The sequence below is a fragment of the Schistocerca piceifrons genome, chromosome 2, assembly GCF_021461385.2.
Source record: "Schistocerca piceifrons isolate TAMUIC-IGC-003096 chromosome 2, iqSchPice1.1, whole genome shotgun sequence".
NCBI classification, from domain to species: domain Eukaryota; kingdom Metazoa; phylum Arthropoda; class Insecta; order Orthoptera; family Acrididae; genus Schistocerca; species Schistocerca piceifrons.
Window position 1 is genome coordinate 556,447,516 of NC_060139.1, and position 18,406 is coordinate 556,465,921.

The 18,406-nt window shown below is 41.8% G+C and overlaps 3 protein-coding genes across 3 annotated transcripts; all 3 read right to left on the reverse strand.

Annotated features, from left to right (window-relative positions):
* Positions 1–9,214: 9,214 nt before the first annotated feature.
* LOC124775581 lies at positions 9,215–10,402 on the reverse strand. The gene has a single exon (XM_047250412.1). It carries the CDS (start codon positions 10,400–10,402, stop codon positions 9,215–9,217), a length of 1,188 nt encoding a protein of 395 aa, XP_047106368.1.
* A 1,207-nt stretch (positions 10,403–11,609) lies between these two features.
* On the reverse strand, positions 11,610–12,182 carry LOC124775582. The gene has a single exon (XM_047250413.1). It carries the CDS (start codon positions 12,180–12,182, stop codon positions 11,610–11,612), a length of 573 nt encoding a protein of 190 aa, XP_047106369.1.
* Positions 12,183–13,515: 1,333 nt separating this feature from the next.
* LOC124775583 lies at positions 13,516–14,163 on the reverse strand. The gene has a single exon (XM_047250414.1). The coding sequence runs from the start codon at positions 14,161–14,163 to the stop codon at positions 13,516–13,518; it is 648 nt and encodes a 215-aa protein (XP_047106370.1).
* Between the last annotated feature and the right edge of the window lie 4,243 nt (positions 14,164–18,406).

The following is an 18,406-nucleotide window of genomic DNA, read 5'->3' on the forward strand; positions in this document are numbered from 1 at the left end:
AGCAACAAGTAGGATGGATCAAGGAAATTAGAGAGGATATGGGAGAACTAGATATAACCTTGGATGATCTCCAGAACAAGGCAGAAAATCTCAGGAAACTGAAAGACAAGCAAATAAGATTTAAACCAAAAGTAGACAAACAATACACAATGAAAAGGGTATTTACAGATGAGGAAAGACAGGAAAGATTAGAACGAATAAAAAGATACTAGGCAGTTAAGAAAAAATGAAATGTGCTTACTGAAGAAGAGGACCAGGAAATGATTGACTAATGTGGTCCAATGATGTCATAAAAACAACAATAATAATATTAATAATAATAATAATAATAATAATAATAGAAAGAACACACACACACACACACACACACACACACACACACACACAGGGTTCAGAATAAAATTTTACAGTAATTCAATTCTTTGAGTTTTTTATTTTATTCTTAATAAATTTGAAGCACCATCCCTCCACAAACTAGATATCTGTGCGGTGGGGTCGGTTGCATTCTTTGGTGTTAAAGATCGCTGTACAACAGGTGCAATGGCATTGGTTTTGGTGAGGATGCCACTAACACACACTGCAGTTTCTGAAGAGGTGCAGTAGCCTTTTTAATGGTTGCAGGGGTGCTGGCTGATTCACTGATCTTTTCACCAGCATGGCCTTGTTATGTCAGTACTGCAGATTGGCTGAAAATAAAGGGAAACTGGAATTGTTATATTTGGTTATGGCATGTCACTAAACCACTCAATAGAGCTACATCATGTTGTAGGGTAAAATAATCTCAAGGAAAAATAGACCCCAATTTGAATCTACAGGTGGGGGTACTATGCACGAGGATTTTATCGTCAGACAGACAGCTTCAGGTTAGTTGGCAGGTGGCATGGTTGCTTTTGCGTGTTGCATGCCTTTGATGGTGATGGAGTTTCCCATGAGAGAGCTGGAGTAGTTGATAGAGGATGTATGGAACATGTCTGTCTATTGCAGGGATAGCAACCAAGGGGTTGGGAGCGGGGGTGGAGTAGGATGGTCAATGATATTGCTTAGGATCAGTGAGTGACTGAATACCACAGTGAGAGGGAGTGAGCAAGATATTATTATTGTAGGGCGCAATGAGAGGTAATTGAAAACCCTGGTGGAGAATGACTCGGGTGCTCCAGTCCTTGATGGTATTGATGTCCAAAACTCCTTGCAATACAACCTATTTTCTTCCATAACTTTGTTCAGTTCTGCAATCCCAAATCCCTGCATCCCATGTCCCAGACAAACTCTTGCACTCGGAGGAACTACGGTAGTGTGCACAATGCCATCTCAAAAATCTGTATGATCTGTTCACTTCTAACTGTTGCCTTGTACTACTACTACTACTACTACTACTACTACTACTACCCACCACCTCCACAAGAGCCTCAATCACGTCTGCGCCACACCTACTCATAGCTACCAAACTCTGCCTTGCAGACCTTCTACATTTACCACATTCTCAGAAACTCACTCCCTACTATACAGGATTGAGAACCAACACAGACCTGAAGACAGTCCAAAAGACTCGGTCCTTTCCAACGGCCTTACCTTTTGCCCCACTTCCAAATGTAACCATGCTGGGCCTCTTAATGACATTCTGCCATCCCCCACAATGGAAACGTTTTTTTCCAACCGGTTCTACCATTCATACTCAACCCAAAATCAATACTAGATAGATGTGTGACTAGGGCCGCCCTTAGGGTAAACTGTTCACCGGGTGCATGTCTTTCGATTTGACGCCATACTGGTCCCTGCATGATTCAGCCCCTTCGCCAGCCAAGTCACCCTGTTAACGTTCCAGGATTTCTTGACCTTGAATTGTGCCTCCCCATTATTCCCCAAATCCCTCAACATGAAAACCAACATTAAGGTTTGTGTCCACTAGCAAGTATCTTCTGCAAGCATGTGTGTAGGTGTTTACATTGGAACAAAAACTTGTGCAAGTTTACTTCTGCAAATATTTGCAGAAGTGTTTACACTACAGTCACCACCATTGTTGCATTATTGTTGTTGAAGAAAAATTGTGATGAAAAACAAAAAGTTAAGAAGAAAAAGAAATTTTTTGGGTGAAGAAATGTGGATACAAAGCCATACATACTTAAGTTATCAAGAAATACTGTTGAATGAACTAAAATCAGAGGACTTCACTCAGATTAAAAACTTTCTGACAATGTCATATATAATTTTTGAAAATCCCTTGTCTATTGGACAATGAATTTTTTTAAATCGGGATACAAAAATAACTGAAAGCTGTGTCCCCAAGAGACTGCCTTTTAATTACTCTTTGATTTTTGCAACTGGTATTTATGACGAATGTAATGCATTTGTGTTAAGATTTTAAGAAATCGGTTAAAATTTAAAGACCTCTGTCCAGCCAATCTACTTCTCCTTCTGGTAAAACAAAATAATTTGTGTTGCACTTCTTTGGATTACAGTGACCAGTTATATATGTTTATGGGTTCCCATATTATGTTGGTTTTGGTTGATCTGTCTATGTGCCATTCATCTTTTCAATATTGACATTTCTGTACTTGTATTCAACTCACAAAATTTGTGCAAGTTTGAGGAAAACTTTCAGCAACTGGCAAGTTCAGCAAGTACTTGCAGCAAGATGCAAGAAACTGTTTCCACTAACTTGCAGAAGTTGACGTACTGGGGAGCTTCCATGTCAAATAACATGAAGTAGCTTCTGCAAGTTACTTGCGGTTCTTTACTTGCTAGTGGACACATTACATCTGCCAGAAGAACCCCAATTCACCACCTAAAAACTGATCCTGACTTTATAGTCCTACATGCCAACAATAGCTCCACAACTGTTATGAAAATCTAGTATTACCTGACAGAGGGACTGTGCCTTCTGTTAGATATGTCCACCTACAAACCCTACCATGGTGGCTGCCGTACCAGAAATCCAGCAAGCCTCCAGTCCCTCTGCTCACATCCTAAGGTCGTCTTCCTAAAGTCCATAGGTCCAATCACCCAAGACTCCCCATTGTGGCTTGTTACTGCACCCTGACAGAATGAATCTGCTCTCGTGGGCCAACATCTACAGCATATGACCCATAACATACCTGCCTATATAACAGAAACTAACCATTTCCTCCACAGACTCTGTGCGGGTCCGGTTCCTTCCCTACCTGGTACCTTTCTCATCAGTGTCTAGGCCACCTTCCTTTGTACTGACATCCCCTGATGCCCTTGATCCTGCTGCTATAAACACTACATGACTCCAAACCTATAATCTCCTTCCTGGTCACCATGATGAACAGTATCCTTATCCACAGTTACTTCTTTTTTCAAAGAATCACCTACAAATAAATCCATGGCACAATCTTATGCAAACCTATCCATGCGCGATCTAGAGGAATCCTTCCTAACCACCCAGAATCCCAAACCTTTCACTGGGTTCAGATTCATTCATGACACTTTTGTGATTGTGTAACCTTCATACCCATTTGATTAACTTGGCCCTTTTCAACCTAAGCTACCTTCCTTGATGTTGACATCCACCTCAAGGGTGGCTACGTTAGCACCTTTTTCCACATCAGACCTACAAACCACCAACAATGCCTTCTACAGCATTCCAAACAGCCTAACCACCCATGGTTATCATATCTATAATGACAAGCAGTCTCTCTCCAAATATGACACAGGTCTCACTGAGGTCTTCACAGCTTGAAATTACCCTTCAGAGCCTTGTCTATAAGCAAAGCACCTGTGCCTTCTCTTCAGTCACCTACCACCTCCCAGATACCAGGAGCACTCCTCTCATGACTCAGGACTGGAGCAACAGAATCACTCTCTGCTTGGACTGCAGCTTGTGGTCTAGGGGTTAACATTGCTACCTCTGGATCACGGGGTCCCGGATTTGATTCCCAGCCGGGTTGGGGATTTTCTCTGCCCAGGGACTGGGTGTTTTTTGTCCTCATCATTTCATCATCATCACCGTCATCATCATCTGTGAGAGTGACTATATTGGATTGTGAAAAGAAAATGGGACTGTGTAAAAATTGGGACTTTGTACGGGTGCTGATGACTGCACAGTCGAATGCCCCACAAACCAAACATCATTCTCTGCAAGGGTTTGGACTACCTCTTGTTATGCCTTAAAATAAATATCCTTCACACCCCTCTTACAGTTGCATTCCACCTCCCACTGGAACTACACAATATTCTTGTCTGTCCTTGTTCCAACCATGCTTCCAGTCCCTTGCCTCATGGCTCATATCCCTGTAATAGACCTAGATGCAAGGTCTGTGTTGCAGGCATTCCTATCCCATCAAAGGCAGGGCAACTGGTGGAAGCAGCCCCATGATCTATCAACTGTGCTGCAGTCACTGTACAGCTTTCTGCATGGGCATAACAAGTAACAGGTGCTGCCTGTTCACATGAATAGCCACCGCAAAACTGTGTTCAAGAGGAATCTGAACCACCAAGTCGCTGAACATACTGCCCAGCACAATACTTGCTGTCTTGATTCCACCTACCTATCCCCTCCCCAGCTCCCACTCTAGCATTACACAAGCCTTCAATCCCACCAATGCACCCATTAGTCTTTTCCACTTCTGAGCCCTAACCTGTCCTCACCACATCTCTGTGCTCTCCCACAGGCAGCACTGCATCTTCCCCCACTCTTACCCTGCTATTCCTCCACCACCTCCTTACCCCTACCACCACCAACTGTGTAGACTTAAGCTCACATCAGACACTTGGGTCCCAGCACCCAGAGGCAGTGGTGGGTGTGTGGGTGTGTGGGTGTGTGGGTGTGTGGGTGTGTGGGTGTGTGGGTGTGTGGGTGTGTGGGTGTGTGTGTGTGTGTGTGTGTGTGTGTGTGTGTGTGTGTGTGTGTGTTTTCTACTTTGGAATGAGGACTTCAAACAAAAGTCTAAATATTTTAGAAGTCGTTTTCATTGTTCCTGTCCGCAATTCAGTGCCTTCCCTGCCAGATGACAAACTACCCTCAGACTTAAAGAAGAATGTAATAATTCCAAGATGCTGGCAAGTGTGAATACTCCAGAACCAGCAGTTTAATAAGTTATGCCTGCAAAATACTGACACAAAAGATTCCAGAACTGGTTACACAGTGTGTATACCTCCTGGGAAATGTGAGAAAAACCTGGGAATTTTTTCATGTGGGAGAAAACCGGGAATAACTCAGAAATCTCTTAGAATTCTGGGAATTTTTTGTTGTCTTAGTTTTGAGTTAAATTTTTGTAATTTTGGCTGGCAAGAACTGATATTCTAACAAAGAATTTTACTTGAGCCCACTACTGTACAATAGTACTGCAGCAATACCGATCTTACATACTGGGAAACAACATTTACAAAGTGTTGCCAAAATTGCACTTATTTCACTCTTACTGTCAATTAGGTCATCAATAGTTACACATCTCTCTGGCATTAAAATTCTTTTGTCTCTGAGCAGGTCATACTTACATCCTCTTTTTCTTTTAGTACTAAGGAAATTTGTACATTTGATCCATCTTTTCATAAATTTTCAGAAGAGTCGCATCCAAATCATGTCCCCATTTTAACTACTCATTGCAATCACTTTGGTCTCATATTTGTTGTTGATAATCATAACTATAATTATGTTGCATCTTTGTAATGTCATATTCTTGTCACATTCTCTTCATTGTATTGCTGATAGTGGTCTGTGACTTATGTTATTTGGAAAATCACATCATGCTTTCATCTTTTTTTCTTCTGCTCATAGTTATGTTTATTGTTGTTGACGTAGCTTCATCAATCAGCCAACACAATGTTGTAGTAAATCTCATGTTAACATAACTTTGTACTGCTATGGCTATCTGTTTACACACCATGTCTGGCAACTTGTGGTTTAAAATTGAGATCAATTCCCTCCTTTTATGGGAGCTTATAAGGAAGCATCTCTATCATGCTTGCTGAAATATTTGATAATGCTTTTCCAAAATTACTATGCAGCATGTGTCAATTATTTGTCTGCCCTTCAGTAGTATTTTTGACCTGTATTTGTTTACAAAATTAGTTTCAAATGCAGTACATTTTTAAATTTTTCAAATGCTTTACTGTCTTATCCATCTTCTTCACATTGCATTTAACTAACACAAAATTAATTTTAACAACATTGATACTCTGCCCTGGAATTGTTGGTCAAAATTAATTTTCTTTTTTTCTCCCTATGTTTGACAAATGAAGGTTGTGTACTGCCAGATGGTTTAAACATTGAAAACAGTATACATTTTTTGTGTAGTGTGAGCAGTGAGTTCAGTATTCCTTACTTGAGAGAGAGCTAATTTCATTGTGAAATTTTTCCTTGCTGTCTTAAGTGACGTTTCATTGTGAGTTAGCTAGATGGCCTGCAAGTCTCCTGTCATTAATAACAATTATTTCTTTTGGCCTCTGCTAGTCCATTTTGTTGATTCAACCTCTTTTCCTGGCTACTTTATTTGACTAGTTGAGTCATCTGATTTTTCTGTTAGCTGTTTCTTTGTGTTGTTATATTAATATATTTTTTGATGACGTAAGATCATTATTCTTATCTGTAGTGATTTAGTCCAAAGCACTACTGAATTTTTCAGCTATCTTCCTTTTGTTCCTTTATCTCCTTTGATATTATCACAAATCATATGATAACCACCTGCTCGTGCTGAATGTGTAATAGGTAATTCTTGTTTATTATTTTCTTCCCTTGTTCTTACAGCAGGTGGGTCACATTCAACCTGGCGTCTAATTGATCTGCATCTCATTTCCAACCTATTCATTTTTCCACCCTGAAACAGGAACCAATAATTCCAAAAACTATGTATGTCGTTTACTTTTTTGATATTTATTGCCGGTGAAATGTTGTTCCTCTGAAGGAAGCTATTGGTCCATCATGTAGCCATCTTATAATTTATCAGATGAAATAAGGTGTCAGACAGCAGTAATAGCTTCAAAAATAAATTTAAATCATATCTCCTTGACAACTCCTTCTATACCGTAGATGAATTCTTGAATAGGAATAAATAAATCTATAAATATAGTATATGCATTTTGTGCCATTTAAATGATGTGGCCAACAGGACCAGTTTAAAAACAACAGCGACATTCATGATTATAATACCAGAAGCCTCACACACATCGACTCACTAATGAAAACAATAGTGTACTGGCCTTATTAAATGTGTATATGAGGTGTTGTGAAAAGTGAAAGTAAACAATATCTAATGCAGGAGAAAGTGGAAAATTCATATTTTGGATCTCCAATTAAGATTCTCATCTATATGTACACCCAAAAACTTAGTATGCTCTACCCTTGCTACTGACTTCTATTGATGTTATATTTATTGAAGGAACTGTACTTTTTGCAGCAGAAAATTGGATGTACTGTGTTTTTTCAAAGTTTAGAGCAAGCCCATTTGCAGAAAACCAATTAATGACTTCCAAAGACTGTATTTGTATCATTTTCAATTGGACTTTCTTTTACTGGATTAATAATGATGCTTGTATCATCAGCAAATAGTGTCAGTTCAGTGTCCTGTTTCAGATAGGAAAGGTGGTCGTTCACATATATCAAGAACGGAAGGGGACCCATGATTGAACCCTGTGGAACACCAAATGTAATTTCACCTCAGTTAGATGAAGTGGCAAACTTATTTAAATCACTTGGCCCATATAAGGAAACTTTTTGCTTCCTGTTCTGTAGGTATTACTTAAACCACTCATATGCTATTCCATTTATACCATAGAATTGTAATTTCTATAACATAATGTCATGGTTCACACAATCAGATGCTTTGGACAAGTCACAGAAAAATCCTATTGGTGACATTTTACTATTTAAAGACTCTATTATGTGGACAGTGAAACTGTATATTGCTGTCTCTATGAAACAGCATTTTTGAAATCCAAACTGTGATTTACTAAGTATCCCATTACTGTTGAGATGGCTAACCACTCTTGAGTCCATTACTTTCCCGAAGATTTTTGAGAATGCTGTAAGCAAGGATACTGGCCAATAATTGACATCTGTGGTGCCCCCTTTTTGTAGAGAGGCCTGACGATGGCATATTTTAACATGTCTGGGAAAATACCCTGAGTGATGCATTACATACGTGACTCAAAACATCAGCTGTAATTGCTCCACAATGTTTTAAAATCTTATTAGAGATGTCCTCTACTCCAACAGAACATTTATTTTTCAGAGATTTAATAATTTTACTTATTTCACAAGAGGTTGTTAGGTGAAACTAGCTTTTTCTTTTGAACTGTTCTCACCAATTTTTTCTCCTACACTTAAGAAATGGTTGTTAAATATATTAGCTGCTTGTGTACTGTTCATTAGGATGGTCTCTTTCTCTTTAACAGTAATACTACCTACCCCAGTGTTTACTTTTCCTGTCTCCCTTTGTGCGTGCGGGCTCTTCCTCCTGTGGTGGCATGTTGGAGTGTGAATGTATAGTGCGAGAGGGCTTGCTGTCCTCCCCTTGTTTCCACTCACAATAACTAGACGGAAAAAGTTGTCTGGTATAAGTGTTTATTACATTAAACGTTACAACTTGCACAGGCAGCGCGCCAACTGCGGCTCCTGGCTTAGCTGGAAGACATACACGCCTGTCCGCTACGGGGTCTCACAGCTACCTGCTCGGCTGTTACAACAGCTAATCCTACCTGCGTGCACAAAGGACCTGGGAGATCCACTTCCACACGTAGGTTGCAAATTCTCCCGACAGGGAGCAGACTATATTGGACAGTCTGACCTGCCCAGTTTCCCAGTTTGAAGCTGCCACTAGATGGCAGCTGGAGTGAGTAGCAGAGTGCAAACAGACTCCCATTCTAAAATGAGTTTTCTCATTTTACAAATACCAAAATTTTAACAAACAACAAAACCAAAACAAGTAAACAATAAAAATATAACCAGGCACAATATCAGTGCACATTAAAAACATGAATACACTAACATTTGGGATGCCCACATCACCAAAAACACCACTGTCACGCTGCATGTGAAACATAATGGGTACTAACATGCAGGACACAAAACAATAAAGTATTAATATTGTACTGCATAAAAACATGAAATCAATACTAACAGTAGTTAGTCCACAAGAAACATCCACAGCTTCCCAAGCTGATCTTATGTATTATGAGGTTATTCCAGTAAATGGCAATTTGGCAGTGGCCCTGTATCATATACCACTAAACAGATCTGGGGGAACACTTAACCGATTCACTGCTTAGGTAGGGGGGACAATTTTGCTATAGGCCTCTTAATCTGCCCACTAGCAGTTTTTACCATCACCACACGCACACACTTATCAGGACCAGGAAACAGCTGGCCAATGACACCCAGCCTCCACACCAAAGGAGGCAAATTATCCTCCTTGACCAGCACAGGATTGCCGATCTGGTGTTGCCATGCTCCTTCCGATGTCCGTTTTTTGTGTTGCTGCAGATCATGTATGAATTCTGTGGACCACCTCTTCCAAAAGGACTGATGCAACTGCTGCACAAGTTGCCATCCGTGCAACCTGTTGGCGGGAACCTCAAGGACAGAGGGTTCAGGATGAGCACAAAGGGGCTGTCCGATTAGGAAATGACCAGGAGTGAGAGCAGCAGGAGAATCTAAGTCATCAGAGAGAAGACACAATGGCCTTGAATTCAAGCACGCTTCTATCTGAATTAACACAGTAGTCAGCTCTTCAAATGTCAGTACTGCATTGCCGATGACATGTTTGAGATGCGACTTCATGCATTTGATTCCTGCCTCCCAGAGTCCACCAAAGTGAGGAGCCGGAGGTGGAGTGAACCTCCAACTAATTCCTTCTGAGGTCGAAAAATTCACCACACCTTCAACAGTAGCATCATTAGAGAGAAAATGTTTAAGCTCATTGTCTGCACCTACAAATGTGGTGCCATTGTCACTGCACATGTGAGAAGGTTTCCCTCTTCTTGCAATGAATCTCCTGAGGGCAGCCAAAAATGAACTTGTTACCAAGTCACTAACTAATTCTAAGTGGATGGCCTTGGTTGCAATGCAAATGAATAAATCAATATAAGCCTTGGTGGTAACTTTATTCCGCCTTCCACCATGCTTTACAGCAATAGGGCCTGCATAATCTACTCCGCAGTGCTGGAATGGATGAGACTGGTTTACTCTAGCTGCAGGTAGCTGACCCATGAGTTGAACTGCTGTCTTGGATTTAAGCCTAAAGCATTTTAAACATTTCCTGATAACTCCCTTGACCGTGTTACGCCCATTGGGGATCCAAAACCTCCTATGCAACATAGCCAACAAAAGTTGTGACCCAGCGTGCAACAGATTTTCATGTTCATCTATAATGAGAATTTTTGTCAAATGATGCTTAGGCGGTTCGATAATAGGATGGCGCTCATCGTATGGTACATCAGCATTCATTAATCTCCCTCCCACTCATAAAATACCTTCAGCATCAACAAATGGGTGCAAATCCCTTAATTTGCTATTATGTGGAATAGGGGAGCTGGCCTTCAACAAAGCGACCTCATTACCATATTCACTGTGTTGAGCTGTGCCATTCCTGTGGAGTGAGTGGCCCAGTTATCCTGTCTGATTTCTGAAGCCTAGTGTTATTAGCAAACCTCAGTGCATAGGCCAAAACTCTGTACGTTTTTTTGAATGATGAATATTTACACAGCATTTCATCATCAAGATTAATGACCGACACCAAGGATACTTGTGTACACCTTCTCTCGGGCACATCTTCTACACTAAGTGGAGTGCAAGTGTTGCAGTCGAGGTCGCAAGTGGATAGCCATGACGGGCCAGACCACCACTGAACAAGTGAACTCAAGGCAGCTGAATTAATACCATGTGATAATATCCTCTGATTTGACATGTCTCCAGTTGGCAACTGAAATCAGTTTCTGGATTTCAAAGACTCTGTTAGCAACAAAGGTTTTCCAGTGACAAGGACTGCGCTGCAGCCAACAGACTACTATTGTGGAGTCTGTCCACAAATGAATGTCGCCACTATCTATGATGCTTAAGGCATTGGACACCTTGTGACTGAGTTGGGCAAGAAGCAGCGCACCACATAACATGGAAGACTGTTGTTTTACAGGGGCAAACCGAGATTTGGCTGCTGCCAATGAGACCAACACATTGTTATTGGGAAGAACACATCTGACGTATACACAAGCACCATATGCCAACTGTGAAGCATCACAAAACCCATGAATTTCTAATTTAACATGCTGGGGGCAAGGAATGATCTTCCTGTTAATGAAAATACCATTTAGGGAAGACAGTTTCACACAAACAGCATTCCATTCATCAATGAGGTTGGATGGAAGAATTTCATCCCAATCAAGGCTTAGTTGCCACAAGCGCTGCAAGAACAATTTACATCTTGTGACTGCTGGACCTAAAAGCCCCAGTGGGTCATAGATTGATGCTGTTGCAGAAGGACACTGCGTTTGGTAACCTTTGAGAGCCAAAGACTCTCCAGCTGTACATGGCACTGGAAAGTGTCTGAGCCAGGGTACCATAATATCCCTAACGTTTTTATGGTTTGTGACCGGTAAGATGACAAGGTAAAGACATTTCTCTGTCCTGCACAGGAATTTTTTCCATGACCTTGTGACTATTGGAACACCATTTCCCTCAGTGAAAACTCCGCAGAAGCAAGTAGTTGAGTCAGCTGGATTTGAAGTTCCTGAGCTTCTGTATCTGAGCCACCTAAGAAATCATCCACATAAAAGCTAGACATAAAGGCTTGCGATGCCATTGGAAACCTGTTTTGATTCTCCAAAGCCAACTGTTGAAGACATCTGGTAGCAAGAAAGGCAGCAGGAGCGGTTCCATAAGTGAGTGTACACAGTCTATATTCTTGCATCGGTTCAGATGGTGATTCTCGCCACAGAATTCTCTGCAAGTTCCTATCATCAGGATGGGGCGACACTTGGCGATACATTTTTGCTATGTCAGCTGACAGAGCAACGTTAAAGGAGCAAAATTTTATAATAATGGAAAATAAATATGGCTGGACAGTGGGACCAACCATCAAGATATCATTGAGAAATACTCCATTAGAAGTGGCAGCAGAGCCATCAAATACTACCCTCAACTTAGTAGTGGAGCTGCATTCTTTGAAGACAGCATGATGTGGAAGGTAACACCTTGGACCAATAATATCTTGAGAATTAGAGATTTCCATGTGTCCCAGTTATACATATTCATACATGAATGCAGCATATTCCTTCTGCAGATTTGGTTGCCTTTTAAACCTCCTCTCAAGATGCGCCAGTCTCCGAGAGGCTTGTTGTCATGATTTGCCTAATGATTTACAGTCAGGTTTCAGTGGTAGCCGAACCACAAATCTCCCTTCATCTCGTGCCGTGGCGCTGAAAGTGAGCCTCACATATTTTATCCTGCCTACTCATTGTTTTCGTAGACAGTTCCTCTAACTCCCAAAACCTTTGCAGTTTGGCATCTAAATTGTCACCTCTAACAAAGCACGAGGTCACTGTAGAACGAGGCATATTGCATGCAGCTGAAGGCATCCTCCCAGACAAAATCCAGCCAAATCTTGTTTCGACTAGTGAAGGATGACTTGGTTTCACCAGCCTTTCCTTACAAACAACGTCAAAGAAAACCTCAGCACCAAGAATTAAATCTACTGTGGCAGGCTTGTTGAATTCTGGCTCAGCAAGCGGAAGATTACATGGGACACTCCAGGACCTTGTGTCTATCTTGCTTGCTGGTAGGTCACTGGTGACATGATCTTCGATAGCACAAGTGGTTCTGACATGAAAGTCGTTGACCCTAGACGACAGTTCAACATCACAAGTGTAAGACACTGAGGCTGCAAAGGCATTGTTTATACCCTTCACAGGAAACGAATGTTTACTTCGTTTCAGTTTTAATTTCTCTGCCATGCTCTTAGATATAAAGGATAGCTGACTCGCACTATCTAGCAGAACTCTGCAAACCTGCTGTCTACCCATGCTGTCTTTAATGTTGACAACAGCTGTTGCCAACAAAACATTACAATGGATGTTTGCCTTCCCGTTCATAGCTTGATGGGCCAAGGAGTGGCCTCCTGGTTCACTATTCTGCTCATTCCTTGGTTCAGCAGGCTTGTGGAGCAGTATGTCGTGCCTTCCTTTACAGGTCTTACAAGGAGAAATCCTGCATTTAGCCGAGAAATGACCAGAGCGGATGCACAAAAAACAAAGCTTATTTTTTGTCACATATGCCCGCCACTCGTCGACATTTAGTGCTTGAAACCCTTTGCATTTAGTGATAGTATGAGGTTCACTACAAAAATTACATGATTCCTCAGCATCAGCATTAGCGAGATAAGCCCTCCTCACATGTCTTGTTTGATTTAAATTATTGGCACTTCCTTGCAAATCCCTTGAGGTGTTATCCCTGAACCTGATCAACTCAAGGGCCTGACATTTTGTTTCCAAAAAATCTATTAGTTGATTTAATGTGGTGAATGTTGACCCAGACATCTTTACCTCCCACTCATGACGATCCGTGGGTCACATATTAGACAGAATCTCTTCCGAAAGAATAACTTCATGAAGTGGAACATCAGGTTTGAGAGGTTCTAAGGCCTTCAAATGGCTGCATACATGATTAATTAGTTGCCTATAATCGCTTGCTGCGCCATGGCCAACTGTAGGCAAGGCCAACAAAGCCTTAGCATGTCTGGCTGCAATTATTTTTGGGTTATTATACTTCTGCGTAACAAGTCCCCAGGCTATCGCTAGATTTCCTGCTGTGACAGGTATATGTTTCAAAAGGTCTTTAGCTTCACCTCGCAAAGACGAATTAAGGTAGTGAAGTTTTTGAACGTCATCAATTGAATTGTTATTCATAATGAGACTCAAAAATGTATCCCTGTATGATGACCACTTAAGGTAGTCACCTTCAAAATTTGGCAAGTTAATAGTGGGTAGTTTCAAAGAACTGACATTGCCTGATGGATTCGAGCCCAAAGGCTGCGGAAGCTGGGTGTACCTCTTCATTGGACCCTTGATAGTGGATTCAACAAAGTCCCACGAATCCTCGAATTCTGCCCTGTCCTTACTATGCTCTGCTGATTCGTCTTCAATTTCCAGCCGTGTTTGAGATGACTCAAAATCAGTCTGAATCCGAGTCAATCGACTTAATTTTGATTCCAACATTTCGATGCTGGCACTTTCTACAGACTGCACAAAGCTCGCTAAGCGCGCGAGAGTGGCCTTTGCTACACCTCTCTGCTTGACTAATTTTGTTTTCTCTCAGGGCTCCATTTTAGGACCAGGAAGATGGTAGCAGGAAGGCAACAGTTGCACTTACCAGGCTGCAGCGGCAATACGAGGCAGTACGAACTGGAACAGCAGCGGTGTCTCAGGGCACTGGTAACTGGCGTGGCAGGCGCTGCAGTCTCCGACTGCGCGAAGTTTCGGCGGGAGCAGGAGGTGACGTCACCGATGATGCTGGCACTGACACGTTTCTGTGCCTCTCGCGTTTGAATTAGACACACATTAAATGTTCACAAATATGTCCCCGATCGCCTTTGTTAAGGCTGTTTTTGTCGAAGTCACGAACAGACCTTGGGACACTCGATAGCTGTCAACAACGAAACCGATAACGTGCGCAGCTCACACGTGGTTTTTTAGAAGTTCACAAATACCGGTAATAAATCCGCGCGAACGTAAATTCTGCGTGGTCGCTGTATCTGGTGCGGAGGACCAAAAAATGTGCGTGCGGGCTCTTCCCCCCTCCCCCTCTCCCTCCCCGTGGTGGCACATTGGAGTGTGAATGTATAGTGCGAGAGGGCTTGCTGTCCTCCCCTTGTTTCCACTCACAATAACTAGACGGAAAAAGTTGTCTGGTATAAGTGTTTATTACATTAAACATTACAACTTGCACAGGCAGCGCGCCAACTGCGGCTTCTGGCTTAGCTGGAAGACATACACGCTCGTCTGCTATGGGGTCTCGCAGTTACCTGCTCGGCCGTTACAATGGCTAATCCTACCTGTGTTCACAAAGGACCTGGGAGATCCACTTCCGCACGTAGGTTGCAAATTCTTCCGACAGGGAGCAGACTATATTGGACAGTCTGACCTGCCGTTTCCCAGTTTGAAGCTACCACTAGATGGCAGCTGGAGTGAGTAGCAGAGTCCAAACACCCTTCTAACAACATTCCATATTGATTTTATTTTGTTGCCAGAGTTGTTAATTTCTTCTCTAACATACATATTTCTTGATTTCCTTACAACTTTTCTCAGTATGTTAGAATACTTTTTATAGTGTAAAACTACTTCTGGATTTTTATTAGCTCTTGCTGTCTCATACAGTTGTCTTTTTCTTTCTGAAGACACTTTAATACCTGTAGTTTCTTTGAAAAGTGTGTGGTGTTACACTTAGTAATTTTCTTTGGGCAACAATGTTCAAAGAGGGATATAAATTTATCAAGAAATATGCTGCACTTATCATTAGCATTTGGCTCATTATGTACATCTCCCCAATTAACATTTCTTAAGCTTTCTCTGAAGTGCTGTATAGATACTGGGTTGAGTGACCTCACACTTTTACTTAATGGTTTCTGACCTGTACACCCTGTTATGTTTTGTAAGTAAATCAGTTGTGCATCGTGATCTGACAATCCATTTACCACAGGGAAAGCATGTTTTTCTTTTACATCCTCTTTATGTATAAATACATTATCTATTAGTGTGCTACTGTCCTGAGCTATATGTGTATGGAAATTGATCACTGATTCTAAGTTATATGTTGTTAATAACACTTCTAGTTCACTTTTTCTATCAGAATTACTTAGAAAGTTTACATTGAAATCACCACAGATTAATAACTTCTTCTTTTTGTCTGACAGACAGCTTAATAGGGAGTCAATTTTTTTTTTTTTATGAACTCCCAGTCTCCTAATGGGGACCTGTACACTGTTGCTAATATCAATACTACATTATCTAGCTGATAATTACTCTGCCATTCTGCTCTCAAACAGCTTGTGGGTAAAAATTAACACCCAAATCTTTCTGTGTGAACTCTGATTCCTCATATTTTATTATACTAATTTCTCCCTGTGTAGGTGGGAGTCAAAACAAATATTTCAGCTTTCAGTGGAGAAAGGTGCTGATTGAAAATTCACAAAAAATCTCACAAACGCTAAACATCTTGTGGGAATATTATCTTCGTGAATTTTAAGAGTCCTGGTGTTGGAGGGAGGTTGGAAAACTTGCTTGACACCATGTTTGTTCAAAACATGACAAATTTTGACTGGAATGTTTTCACTGTAGAGCAGAATGTTTATTGACTTTGGTGACACCTCCTCACTCTCTGAACTTGTAGATGATTAGTAGTGCAAAGCACTTGCTTTCTCTTTCACTTGATCCAGTTATGCTGGCAGGTTCTCAAAGTCTGACATAGCGTGTGCCCTATTCACTAAAGTTCATTAGGTTTTCCTTCACAATAGACCAGGCAGTGAGCATTGTTGCCGCAGCGGTACAAATGGGTGTGAGTAGGATTACTATAAATCACATGTCCCAACATCCCATACCCCTCCTTCCTGCCCATCACAGTGGCAAAAAGTGATGCAGCCATCCTTTTGTACTTTCACAATGAAGTAGATGTTTGGGTGGATGTAGTTAAGGTGATCGAAAACAGTGCAAATTCTCACTGCTGTGAGACTATGTTGAAAACCCAAGGCTGGATTAGCAGAAAAAGTCACCTTCGTCTGATGGAAGAAACGCTACAGAGATGAAGCACACAGAAGCCATTATGGCATACTTCGGCAAGAAGCTACAAGTGGGCTCCACTGAGACAGGAAGAGCACAGCCTAGGCCTCACGATGGGTGAAGTTACCACATAACCAATTTTGACAATTACTTCAAGGCTGCAACACCGCTGACACAACAGAAGTACCAAAGCAGACTGTATCAATGGTGGTCTACATTACCACGCATCTAGGCCTGGCACCAGGCCATGTCCTTGGTTTATGTGATGATTGATGGCTTGGCAAAACAGTGGTAGTTCAAACCGCTGTAGACACTGCCCATTTCAGCTATGCAGTATCTGTCTTTGCTCGCAGCCAGCTACAAGAGATACCCCTCACCAGTCATAAACCTGAAATGCAAAGTCTAGCTGCTGCTGCTGCTGCTGCTATTAAATGCACCTTTACTAGCTGGAGCTACTGGCTACATCTACATCTGATGCCGTCGAGAGTCGAACTGGTGTCTTCCAACACTGGGACATGTGGTGGCCAACTTCTATCAACTTAAGGGTGCCCACCTGCTTCACACTTGGCCCTAATTAGCTGCTGAGCCACAGCTTGCTGAATGTTGTACACTTTTCTACTGCAGGCTTGCCCCTGCACACCACTGATCCTCCATAATACACTGGACTCCTTGGTTCAACTCTGTGTGCTCAGGCGAGTTTTCCACTGAGAAGCACACCTGCACCAGCCAACGTGATGGATTTCTGCAGTGTCTGTCATAGATGTGTGACAGCCACCTGCCTGGGATCTGACGTGACACCATGCCACCAGAGTACTGGCGACATAACTTTGCTTCAGCTGTTGTCTGCTCGATGGATCTACGGCACAAGCCGGCTGTTCCATGAGGCTGCATGCTGAGTTAAATGTATTCACCCTACCAGGACCATGCTGCATCTCACGGTGCTAACTTCTGTTCAGTAACTCTGACTGCTGTACTTTTTGTATGGAATAAATAAATCCATGTATTTGCTGTTTCTGTGACTTTAGCAGACATGAACCTTTCACCATGCTAATAGACACTTAGTGCCATTGTGACCTGTAGCAAGGTATCTAATATCACCTGCCACCCTGACCCCTGTTACACCAGATAACAAAAGTGTTATATTCTTTTTGGGCCTGCAGGCAGATCACAGAATCATCTAGACAGAATGTTTCAGGAGTCCCTCGTCAGCTACCTTCAGGTGAGAATACTGTTTCCAAATCTTGCTGGAACGTGTTACTGTCATGACCATGGATGACTGAAGTGCTTGGGAGTGTGTGTCGCCACTGCCCCTTAATCAACGTAAAGGTGCAGCAACTCATTGGTGAAAGCTAGCAGAAATGATGAATCGTTAGGGAGTGTGTGTCTGCCAGCCCAGTCAAAGACCATCCTGACATTTTCAGTTTTCTCACCTGAAGATGATGGACCACTCAAATTTTTTGTCAAGATGACTATGTAACCTGGTTGCAGTCTCGACATGTACATAATAAATTAGTACACTGGGAAAGCTTATTTAGCTACAACGGAACTTTTGTCCACATATCTAAAACGCAATGTGGCTATAAAATCATGGACTCAAAGCCTCATTCTTCAGAACATCAGCAATTTTTGATGAGTTTACTTGGCCACACATCCACAAGTTATTCAAACATTAGTTATGGTGGTAAAA

What these genes read in the sequence shown, in the direction of transcription:
- LOC124775581 (XM_047250412.1), bottom strand. Translation starts at nt 10,402, where the DNA reads ATGAATGCTGATGTACCATACGATGAGCGCCATCCTATTATCGAACCG.
- LOC124775582 (XM_047250413.1), bottom strand. Translation starts at nt 12,182, where the DNA reads ATGGAAATCTCTAATTCTCAAGATATTATTGGTCCAAGGTGTTACCTT.
- LOC124775583 (XM_047250414.1), bottom strand. Translation starts at nt 14,163, where the DNA reads ATGTTGGAATCAAAATTAAGTCGATTGACTCGGATTCAGACTGATTTT.